This window comes from Gopherus flavomarginatus, chromosome 3, assembly GCF_025201925.1.
Source record: "Gopherus flavomarginatus isolate rGopFla2 chromosome 3, rGopFla2.mat.asm, whole genome shotgun sequence".
Taxonomy (NCBI): Eukaryota; Metazoa; Chordata; order Testudines; family Testudinidae; genus Gopherus; species Gopherus flavomarginatus.
The window spans coordinates 162,290,929-162,303,135 of NC_066619.1; the positions used below are offsets into that span (position 1 = coordinate 162,290,929).

Consider the following 12,207-nt stretch of genomic DNA (forward strand, 5'->3'; position numbering starts at 1 on the left):
AGGAGGAACGTCTACTGGCAGCAATCCTGCATTGCTGAGAGCGGCAGATGCTTTCCAGCCCTGCCCCCCGAGTAAGAAACTCACAAAGCTTTACAGCGTGGAACTCCTCCACTACAGGAATGAGGGCGGCAGCCTGGAAGGAGGGGATCATGTGCACTTGGCAGCAAGTCAGCACTTTAATGCTCCAAGCTTAAAGGAATCTGTGGGATAATTAGAGGATCACAGATGTTTTAAACAAGTGCGCCAGTCCCTATCCCAGAGAGCCACACAGGGATGCAGTTTGCAATGCAATTAAACTGGGAATTTTGGCCATACCCACATCATCACTTCGCCACTAGGGAGCAAGTGCTGGAGTCCTTTCAAAATGGCTTCAGGTTTGCCTCTGTTTGCAGAAAACTAAAAGCTTTGAGGTGAGGGTGCGACCTGGAAACATAGATGCCTTTGGCATGACCCGCATCTTGGTTATTATCTTCCTGCACACTTTACAGTGGCATCCCCCTTTTGCTGCAGCAGACTTCTATAAGGAAGCTCCCTGTGTACCCTATGAGACAACATATCAGAGGGGCAGGGGATGGGCTGAAGGGGGCTCTTGTAAACATTTTCTCACCAAATTCATGGCAATGGGGTGATTTCTCCACCTCTCGTGGGGTGCACACTTCTCTCTGGATATTGCTAAATCATCCCTGCTGGTGAGAGAGCCTAAAGCTCAGCAAAACACTCTTGCAGGGCAAACATTTTGCCTTTAAATGACCCAGATTTATTTACCAAATCAGCAAAAACTCTCAAGGCAGGATATACCTAACATTTATTTCCGGCCATGGTGATCTGTGCCAAGTGTCTGGGACTAGCAGGGCAGTTTCCTCACACCCCTAGTTGAGGACTTAACATAGCAAGGCCCTCACCTTGGAACGATACCATATTCTATCCCTGGAGATGGGTGCAGCTGCTTTTTCCCTCTCCTCACCCCTAATCCTCGCCAGCCAGATCCCTCATGAGGGTTACTGAGCCTGTTGATTGTTGCACCAGCCCCTTTTGTCAGCGATTCATGCAGATGGCAAGGATTACTAGAGACCTGCAGTCAAAATAGTTTTATTTCCTTTGTTTCATACAAAATACAATCATGTACAAAAATGTACACATAACATTTGTCAATCAGTTTACATTAAAAAAGACACTGTAGATTCAAATTAAATTTGCTTACATAAATCATGTAAACAGAGAACTGGGCCCACACTGGCTAAGATTGCATTATTTGTTAAATATGTTATTTGCATGAGACGGTTATGGAGTTGCTTTCATACAGAGAATGAAGTCTGCAAAAGTGATTTCTCCAGCCACACACCTGGCTGTTACTGGCTTCTGAACTCTAAAATCAATTTGTATACACACATGCACAGTCATTTGTGTAAATATATACCTCTCTATGTATATACATATACACATAATAGAAGATGGTTTACACCAATGCATGCAGATGTCCGCAGAGAGGCACAAGTAGGCACAATGAATACTTTGAACATACAAAGTTGTAGCAAGCATTAAATACCCTGTGTCATACAGAACAGATAATATACAGGTTGGACAGAGTTTGATGCCCCGCATGCCATCATGAATAGCTTGGATGTGCAGATCCTCTAGATGTACAAGGCCAAGAACTTTTACAATTCTTTTTGCCAAGGACAATAAGATACTTCAACGATACATCAAAGTGTAAGGCTACCACAGCATATGGTTCCTTCACGGATAAAGCTAATAAGATGACCAGTAGAGGACTCACCAACCTCATGTCCAAAAATAAAGAGGTATTATACATTGCAAATTATGGTTTCCAGGGGCAGAAATCTATTTGCCTCAAAAGAATGCAGCCTTTCCTCATCCTTTTTTGTTTTTAGTACCTTCCTATAAAAAGCACGTAGTAATAGAGTGTGAGAGAAAAGAGCTCAGAGGTCATTCTGGTGAAACCACATTCTCGTCTATCTAATTTGACCTCCAAATGTAACAGTCTGCAACATTTGGAAAAATGAATATAATGCTGTGCATACTTCCTCTACATTTCCACTTCAATCTGCTACGGGTTACCTTGCATTTTCCATCAGTGTTGACAGCAGAGGGTAAATGCATTTTTGGCTGGCCTAACTGACAATTACAGCTCCATTATTATTGATGGGGGAAGAGGAAATATATAAACTGTTAGTTCTGCTTAGTTTTCCTCGTTTCCTAAAAAGAGAAATTTAAAGGGACATGGTGGGTGAAAACCGAGTCCTGCTGCAGTCAATGGCAAAACTCAGTGGGGTCAGGATTTCACTCCATGTAATTTTAAGTAGGCTGATTATTAATAATGCATTAGAGATTGAGACAGAGTGAAACTGCAACAAATCTTTTCACCCATTATGCTGTGTGTTTACTTTCACTCAGCAGGGACGTTAACAAATGCAGCAGTCAGTCTCACATTCCGGTTTGCATGCACTAGCACACAGCTGCAATGCTGTTTGCAGACACTACCACAGGCATGTTTACATTCAGATGGAAACTGGCCAAAATGAACTTTAAAAAATTTACCCCAATATTAGGGTTTTGAAGGGCCAATTTTTTTTTAAGCCCAGTCATATCCCTTTAAAATCCTAGACCTCCATATCGTGCAATTGAGGATAAAGGGCAGAATTTTCAATAGTGCTGAAGGAAGTTAGATGACTTCCAGACGGAGCTGGGTGCCTTCCTCTCTCAGGCTGCTTGGAGAAACCCACCCTGAATGCACAAACAGGACTTAAAAAAAAAAAAAGGCTCTAAGTACCTCCCCCCTTGCCTACCAATAAAGAGACTTGCAGATTGTCAGAGTATTTGCATAAAATACACTCACAGAAATGTCTCCTCTGCTTTCCTCACAGCCCATGTTAACTGGAAGGATTTAGAATGTCTCACATTTCCCACATGTAAATCCCTTCCCCTGCTTAGTAGGGGCCATGCAGACACTTGCAGGCAAATAAGAAAAGAAACCACTTTCCAGAACAGCGAGAGTTGGATTAAGGCTGCTCAGGAGCAGCCTGTCAGACCCATCTGTATGTCACCGTGCAGACGAGGTTCAGAGTCAGACAGGTCTCACATATCACACTATGTTCTGTGACTCCAAAGTCCACACCCTTTTCCAGCTGGCACTACTAAGGGTAAATGCATTTTTGCTTGGCCTAACTGACAATTACAGCTCCATTCTTTTTGATGAAGGAAGAGGAAATATATAAACTGTTAGTTCTGCTTAGTTTTCCTCGTTTCCTGAAAGAGAAATTTAAAGGGACACGCTGTGGACTTTAGTGGCAGCAGGATCAGGTCCCACATAGCACAGGTATTTCAATAACCCAGTGACTCCCTGAGGGGAAAAGCAAGAAGAACCAGTCAATGTTACGCATTTAACTGCACTGCAAGGATTTTGGCAGGAAGTGGGCATACAGTCGATGCACTTAAAAGGTTCCTTCTTGTTCTGCAGATATCGCCAGTTCTAACAATGATCCGAGGTACAGGCTATTGCTAGAGCCAGTAATCTCTCAACAACTAGACAGCAATTTTTAAGTGTATACACTGTAGCACAGTGCTTCTTACTTTCTGAAATATACAAAAAATGAGAGACATTCACAACATTAGCAGCTGCAAACAGGCAGCGGCTGTTAACCACGTGCAGTGATCCCCCAAACTAGCACAAAGGCATAGCTAAAGATAACTTCTGCAAATGGCAACAGTTCCAGAATGCAAAGTTACTTTCCTCTCTAGGATGAACAAGGGTGCACAAATTCCACTCCCTCGCAATCACTGGCCTCCAACCCAATTTCTCTCCCACATCAATAAGAAACCCCGATGTTGCTGTGGGTCCTTGTAGTGAGTGGGGCACGGCAAATGGGAATAAGTCAACAGTACAACTTTGCATACTGCCTGCAAAGTATTAGTGTTTGACAAAATCCATGCTACAAGCACACAGCATGTGAACTGCTGTTCTAGGAGCCTTCACAAATTTAACAAACACCGTACCTAAACAATATTACACCAAGGCTGCAAATAAAGCCCTCTCTGACTTCTAACCAGCTACTTCCATTACAACCTAGACATGAGATCTGTACAGACCCAGGCATCGACTGAAAGATCTTACTCTCAGTGATTTATCCACCTTATACTACTGGACAGCAAGCAAGCTTCTATTTCTGTTGTTTCCAGTGTGTCTGAATTACCATTTTGCAAACATTCCCCTAAATGGAAGTCTTGCTGAGATGTCACTAAACTATGCTTTTCCCTCTCAGGCACAAAGGCTTTTACCATGACTTGATGGCACTTACGAATTTTTGCACATACATGTAATAAAAACTGAATCCTAACAAAATAATCAAGAGATAAGATGCTTTAATTACACCATATTTAATATAAACATCTATTAACTGAGTGTTTACACCAAAGTAAACAGAATAAAAGCAAATGCTACCTGTGAAAATTACAAGCTTTTGCCATCTTTAACTCTTTTCGTTTTATCATTATATTTATACCCTGTTTATCATCATCATCACCATTAAATAAACCTCAGTCATTTATGATGTTCACATTTGGTAATACACAATCACGCATTGCTGAAAAAACAAAAAGGACACGTGCCTGTATCATTCTAGGCCATGCGAAGCCAGATACCAAACAGGCCATAATGCCAGCAGAGAACACACTACAAGTTCTATTGCCATGGAAGTATATTTTGTCTTATTCCAACAGCTTACTCATTTTATTTGAAGCAGATACTTGCTCAGCACTTCACCCCTATTAAAAGAACACTCACTTGCATTCAAACATTCTCATGTAAACAGCAATATAAACTGGGCTGTACACTCAAGGGCCTGCAGTAAGTGAAATAACAAAGGAAAACTGAAATGAAAAAATTACAGCAATGATTTGATTTTTGCATGACTATTTTTTTGGAGGTGGCGGGGGTTGATCAGTACCTGAATGGCTATTTTGTAAATTGCAGTAAATTCTACCAAACTCAATCAGTTTGCAGGAGATACAGAGACTTCATGGAATTAAGCTCAACTGGTGCTATTCATTTTATGTTTTTGTTTAAAGAACAGCCTTTTAACAAGAGAGAGCTAGACAAGGATTTTTAGAGTACAATTTTGGCTATATAGGTTTTATTATTAGCTTTCAAACTTTAAAAATATAATCTCTCTAAAGTGCATCATTATACTTATCATTTATATAAAATATCTGAAATCACAGCAATGTGCCATGAAAACAACAGTAGCTAGGCAGTCAGAAAACCCTATAGGCTTATCAATTTAAAAACAAAATATTCTGCTATATACTGTTGGTCAAGAATTGCTGGGGCAACAAAACAGTTAATTATCAGTACACAGTTCAAGCAGGCTTTTAACAACAAAATGTACTCCTTGTGACTTCTGGAGTTTTGCATGAAGGCTATGGACACTGATGGCTAGGTAATCACAGCCACTGTAATTTAGGTATTAAGGAGATAAGGCCCTGATTCAGCAAAGTATTTAAGTTTGTGCTTAAGTTCATCTCTACTTACAAAAACACCAGCCACAGGCTTGACTTCAAGCATGCGCTTATTTCAATAGGATTGACACATGGCTAAAGTTAAGCATTGGTCTCAATGCTTCACTTAACTGAGGCCTAACCGTATAAAAGGCAACCAGCAATACTGACTTCTGAGGAAAGCAGCAGCCATTTTTGTCCTATCATTTCTGCTACTAAACATCACTGTCCTATTAAACAGTTATGCCCCAAATACCCAACCCTCTCATGCACCCTTTCAACTGGCATAAAGCTGGTTTGGAGGACAATGGCACCACCATTATTTGCTGGAATTCTCAGACGTCCTGCATGCAGAAGGGAAAGAGGACGGCAGTCACCCAATCCGGCCCACATTTTCAAAAGTAGCCTCTGCATGTGTGTGCCCAGGTATAGACACCTCTGGGGTCTGGTTCTCTGAGGTGCTAAGTGCCTAGAACTCCCAGGTCAATGGAAGCTGTGGGTGCTCAACACCGCTGAAAATCAGGCCCTAGGCTGGGCGCCCAAAAACTAGGCTACCTTTTTAAATTTAGGCTTCAGTCTCTCCTACTTCTGTTATTTCTTCTAGGTGGAGGGGATAATTCTGTGATCGATGAAGAACCACCTGGAAAATACCCCTAAGTGCAATGAATTTGGTGACTAGCAAAAGAAAAGACCCAACTTATGCTACCTCTTACCAACTGGCGCTGGCTTATCTTTAATGTACTACTTCTCACGGGCACTGTCCGACACCTGACATTCTAGAGAATCTTGCCAGGGTTCATGGATGGGGAAGAGAAACATTTCTTTTTAATAAGTTTTGAGATACAGAAGCTATTGAAACCCGCTGTAGATGTTCTGTATCTATTGTGGCAAGAGTCAACATAACATAGCAACGTGGGGGAAATGCGCTTAGGGAACATGAACTGCCACGTATCTTGGAGCCAGACTGTCCTGGTATGTAAACACGGGGTAGGGCACAGGCAGGCTTCCCACTCCTTCATCTAATCTACACAAGGGCCAAATACAATTGCAATCCCTGCACTCAATATCACTGCCCTGCTCCTCCACACTGGCTCACTGATGGGATCAGTATGCAGGAGGGAGCATGCTGGCTTGCTCTACCTATGTGCAGCAGGGATGAATCCTGCCCTGGGAAGTTAGACTTTTTACTCTAGTTCCAGCTAGGGACTTCTCCCTGGGCTGTGTGAAGCTGCACATTGATGCTCTTGAGGGTGACACAAGGAAATAATGGAGCCCAATGGCTCTGCATGACAGAAATAAGAGCCTTCCACTTTTTTTTTAGCTCATTTCCCTTCAAAATAGCAAATGTCTAACATGAGCGTCTAAACCACCTGTCTATAATTCATTCATAACAAGGTTTTCCTTTCTGAAAATTGTTCATGTTGATTTGAGTGAGTTAAGTTCCAACTTTTGACCTCAGATTCACACACTTCCAAGGGCAGAATCTGGCTCAAAGTTTCTCATTTCCTGAAGTATCCCCTCTCCTCTAAAGTATTTATATTTGCAATTATCATCGGGAAGAAAAGACCACGAGTTCACTGTGTGCTGTATCCCCATCTCTGCAATTCACACTTAGTGCTGCAATCCATGTGGTCTTACCATTTAGGTGCACAAAAGAAAAAAGTTTAGGGTGTGTGTACTATATGTGTATGGACTGTCCAGCTCAGTCTTTAAAGTCAGTATCAGACACTGAAAGATTGGTGGTCTGTCTATGCTGATATGGACAGATCTTCACTCCGCTTACCGGATACCTGAACTGGGAGAGCTGCAGTGACAGAGCAGCGCGTTCATTTCAATAGAACATCTCAGCTACTAAAACCCAATAGGATTCTGACTGCTGCCATCAGAACCTCCACTCTGATCCAAATGCCCAACCACAGTCCCAATGTCACAATTCAAAATGCCAGCTAAGACGACCCGGCAACTAAGCGTATTGCTGAACTTTCTTTGACAGTGCTTTTCTCATCAGAGGCAGCTACCATCTACCTAAGCAGAAGTGACAGCTAGAAAACACATGTAAGAAAATCAAACACTGGGAAAAGTCACACTAAAGGCCAATACAGTAGGCAGGGCATTGATTAATAGCAATTCTCCAGCACTCAGTGGGGTAACTGAAAAGGCCCAATTCCCAAACCTACAGGTAATTTGGGAGCCAGAGCTCACTGTCACGGTAGCTAAGAGAGAACACCCTCAGGACTTCCTGACAACAGGAACCGTGTGTCACTTTCCATTGGACAGGGCACTCGGTTGGGAAAGAAGAGGACATTATTGGATGATTCACCACTATTCATAGCAGTCAGCCTCTCACTATGATTCTCTGGAAAAATGTAATCTGACTCTGATATTCTAAACATGACAGAATTGGTAAGCGAATCAAAACTAAGGACCCTTTCGGCGCCATCTCTGAGCACAGCATTACCTCTCTCTTGCTGGCAACCCCAGTCTAGATGACTGGCCTGGTGGCACAATGGATTACACCGAGTGCAGAGAGTGATAAGCCACCCTTCCTCCACCTCCCATGTCTAAAAATGGCCTTTCAGTTCTCGGGGAGCTGCTAAGCCCCTCATTGTCGGGCTCCTGCTGCACCCTTCATGCATTCATCTGGTTGTCTCAGTCTCTTCTTAGCCTCTCTGTGAAGTCGATCAGCTTCATTACATAATCTTGGAACTAATATCTCTTTTACTGATCAGCACCTCCAGCAACTTCAGCTTTGCCTTAATCTGCTTGTATTCACTGTATTCTTCAGCCATGGGAGTACGATCTTCTTTCTGGACATTTCTAACAGAAAAACGGAGAAGATGTGAGAATTTTCTGGCAAGACATTACTTCCTCAGCCATCCCCCTGCCTCTGTTACTTGTCATTTGAAGAGAAAAATGATGAATGTCATTTTTAGTTAGCTACAAAAGGAAAAAAAGGTGCATAACCTAACCTAATAATGGGGGGGTGAAACTCAGCATATTTCTGTGTCAAAGCTGAAAGTGATCCTGATGCTATTCTAGAGTCAAAACATACTGACATCCTTGTATCAAAGCCAGTTATGCTATCCCCTCCACCCCTCGATCTCAAACAGTGGTCAGCTTATGATGTCTTATGACAGCTTCCTGTTCCATTGAAACGCTCTCGCTGGCTATAACAGAAGCTATTATGAGTGGGTACCCGTTTCCAAAGGTATAAAAGCTTCCATTTCTAGTTCTGGAAGGTCATGAGATATCAGACCATACATCTGTCAGTGGAGCAAGACTGAACACTGCTCATCCTGGGATCCAGGCCACACATTTTGGGCAGAAACTTCTGTGACTATAGAAAGGAGGAAACTTTTTGTTGCAGATTAACCCCGGGTCCTTTTTGAAGCAGCGCAGAGATTCAGCATGTTAGAAAAAGTCTCTCCGAGTGCTGAGCCAGGGCTAGTGAGGTTGTCAAAGGTGCATAAATAGATGAATTTATCACATGGGTATGATCAGCGCACATACGACATAGATATGTGTCCATGTGCAAGTTTACATATGCACACAAACACCAGCAGCTGATGCAACTGAAGTGAATTCCCAGGGGCATTAACTTTCTGAGCTCTGATGCTGTTCACAGAGCGAGTGCTCGAGCTGCATGCTTATGGCCAAATTCTCCACATAGATGTACTTGGTTTATACTGAGGCCAACGGGAACCATGCTCATACAAGGAGAAAATTTAGCTCGTAGGGTTTATGATGTCAGTTGAGCCTAGGGTGACCAGATGGCCCAATTTTATAGGGACAGTCCCGATATTTGGGTTTTTTTCTTATATAGGCTCCTATTACTCCCCACCCTGTCCCGATTTTTCACACTTGCTGTCTGGTCAGCCTAGCTGAGCCCTTCCCCAAAGTGGGCCTAGCCTTGTGTTCACTGGGACCATCTTTCCCCCTAGAGCACATATTTTCAGTATCCAGAATCTCTAAAGTCTAGGATGTAACATGTATTTCTCATTATGGAGACTCAAATATGGAACAGACTCTTCATATACACAATATGTTACAAGAAATCACATGCATTTAACTACTGAGTTTCACATTTCTTTTTGAGAGATGATTACACGTCTTGTTGCATTGTTTTCCTGTGCTGCTATTTAACATTAATTTATTCCATGAATTACCCATTAAGTACCAAAGTAGTGTTTGCGCAGACCCACAGATGGGAGGAAGGGATCAAGAGATACATTTCTATAGTGTCCCTTCAGACAAGATTATTATTCTATCCAGGGCTTTGGAGCTGTGCTCCAGCTCTAGGCAAAAACTTGCAGCTCCACTGCTCCGGAGCTGCTCTGCGCTCCAGCTCCGGGCTCCGCTCCAAAGCCCTCATTCTGTCCCAAAGAATTACATTCCTAGGAGTCAGTCCATGAGTTGGCTCTAGATTTTATCTTATGGTTTATGTGATTTACTACTCAGTACATATGAGAAGGAGCTTGGAACACTTGGGTTTTCATCTTGGCTCCACTGCTGTGTTAGGGCAAAATTTTCAAAAGCCCCAAAGTCCCTTAGAAGCCTAACTCCTCATGGGATTTAGGTGCTTTTGAAAATTTTACTCTTAACCTCAATGTGCTGTGTCTCACAGAATTAATGAGAAGACTCTCAGGCCTGGTCTACACTGGGGGGAGGATGGGGTCGATCTAAGTTATGCAACTTCAGCTACATGAATAACATAGCTGAAGTCAACATACTTAGATCTACTCACCGCGGTGTCTTCACTGCAGTGAGTCGACTGCTGCCGCTCCCCCGTCGACTCCGCCTGCGCCTCTTGTGGCGGCAGCGTACAGGACTCGACGAGAGAGCGCTCGGGGGTCGATGCTGCCCGCCGATTCGGCGGGTAGTATAGACACACCCCTAGTGACTTCAACTGGCCTTGGAACAGATGCTCTGTATCCCAGCTTCCCTATCAACAAATTGAGGATGATAAAGTGAGGATTAATTTGGTAGCATACTTAGGGCACTTTCTATTTTCAAAGCCTTTTGCTCTCAGTAAGTATTACTGGCAGTAGCTATAGAGATAGATGGATGAATTAGATATGAAATACCTTCCATTTTCTCGGAAAAAAGTATCTTCAAATTCTCTCAACTTTTTTCTGAACTGTTTTTTCTCTTCCCTGACTTCTTGGAGCTGCTCTAAGAGTTCTGGCCTGTAGGGTTAAAGTATAGATATAAAAATTACATATAAAATTAAAACAGGAGTGGTATAGTAATTCTACCAAAATATATGTAGCCAATCCTACAAACACTCCCTAACAAATTGACATGACTCTTAAGTGTAAGAATGTGAACAGTCCCATCATTGATCAGCAAAACAACTAGCATTTGCTTAACTTTAACCATGTGCTAAGGTCCCTTTGGCTTCAATGAGATTTAAGCAAATGCTGTGGTTTGCTGCACCTAGGCCCACACTTGGTATAGTACAAGAAATATGACATACATAGAAGCAGCATGGAGGGTAGAAAGCCCCATGTCCTGGCTGCTCTTTGAAGGCATCTTATCATCCACTGGAGAAATGAAGCCATCAGCCTCATCTTCTAGTTGATCCAGGAAACTCCGCACGCTGAAATCTGGTTTCAGGGTGACTGTGAAATCTGGTTTTACGGTGCTGTCCTCGTCGGAACCCTCCTCTTCCTCCTACAGAAAGAGAGACAGAGCCCCCATAACAAGGGGTTACTACTTGAGAGAGATCTGCAGACACAACCCGCATATTATATTCTTTCACCACAAGCACTGGGCTACAGATATGGAAAGTGGTCAATAGACAGAGACAGCACCTTAATTGCTCTAAGATTTACAGTGCACTAAAGTACCAGTAGTAACCCCCTTCCACACACACAGAGCCCCAACCCATTATTAGTAGAAACCACCACCACAAATTCAGCTTTGTTAGTGAGACAAAGTGCGGCAGAATCACCATGATGAAGAAAAATCAGAATTCTTGGCAGCCTGCTATTGTTTGTTCATTTGTTTTCAGTATTCTTGATTAAGCTACAAGTACTTCCAAACTTGACAACTATTGGACACAATGTCTCAGTGGTGCCAGTCGTCTTCCACACCTAAGCCCATCAGTAATTTAGTTGTGACAAATCCACAAGCTGCCACATTAATTTGCATTAAACCTCCCCTGCGGTGGATGCCTCGCAAAGGGCTCTGTAGCACTTGGCATGTTGCCGATAACTTTACATATGGTGAGGATAGAACAAGCAAGGAACCTGTCAGAACCAGAGAGCTAAAGGACTGATTTGTGTTGCAACAAGGAGTTACAAAGGGAAGGTTTGTGAAATTTCAGTCCAATAGAGGAGTTCAAGAATTAGACTGTCTATCTTGATTAAACTAGAACACTGAACTCAGCCCAGAATTTCAATTATACGATAGAGTGAGAGTGAGTGTGTAAAACGCAGTTGTTGTTGACTTGATCTGTTACCAGTTCTGTCCCCAGATGGATTGTTTGTTGTCTGGAAAAATACAATGCTAAACATTAAAAAGCTGAAATACTTTAGTGAGAGCGCTTCCTTCAAGATGCACTTGGGGGCCTGGCTAAGTGAAAGCTCCCTTTGTTTACGGCTACACAATGTGAAGGGCTCTGCACACCCAACTACACACCCACAATCTGGTGCTCCCAAAGAGGAACCTGTTCTGGGATTGAGTTATTTG

At 42.7% G+C, this 12,207-nt stretch overlaps 1 protein-coding gene across 12 annotated transcripts in view; it reads right to left on the bottom strand.

Moving 5' to 3' along the window:
• Positions 1-1,073: 1,073 nt before the first annotated feature.
• Positions 1,074-12,207, bottom strand: part of FAM13A (family with sequence similarity 13 member A) — a 234,699-nt gene continuing 223,565 nt past the window's right edge. For all 12 annotated transcript variants that reach the window (XM_050943999.1, XM_050943998.1, XM_050943995.1 and 9 more), the window contains 3 exons: positions 10,991-11,187; positions 10,599-10,700; positions 1,074-8,331 (listed from right to left, as the gene is read on the bottom strand). In XM_050943999.1, the coding sequence (XP_050799956.1) occupies positions 8,205-8,331; positions 10,599-10,700; positions 10,991-11,187 (426 nt within the window). In that variant the 3' untranslated portion in view covers positions 1,074-8,204. The remainder of the gene's footprint in view (positions 8,332-10,598; positions 10,701-10,990; positions 11,188-12,207) is intronic.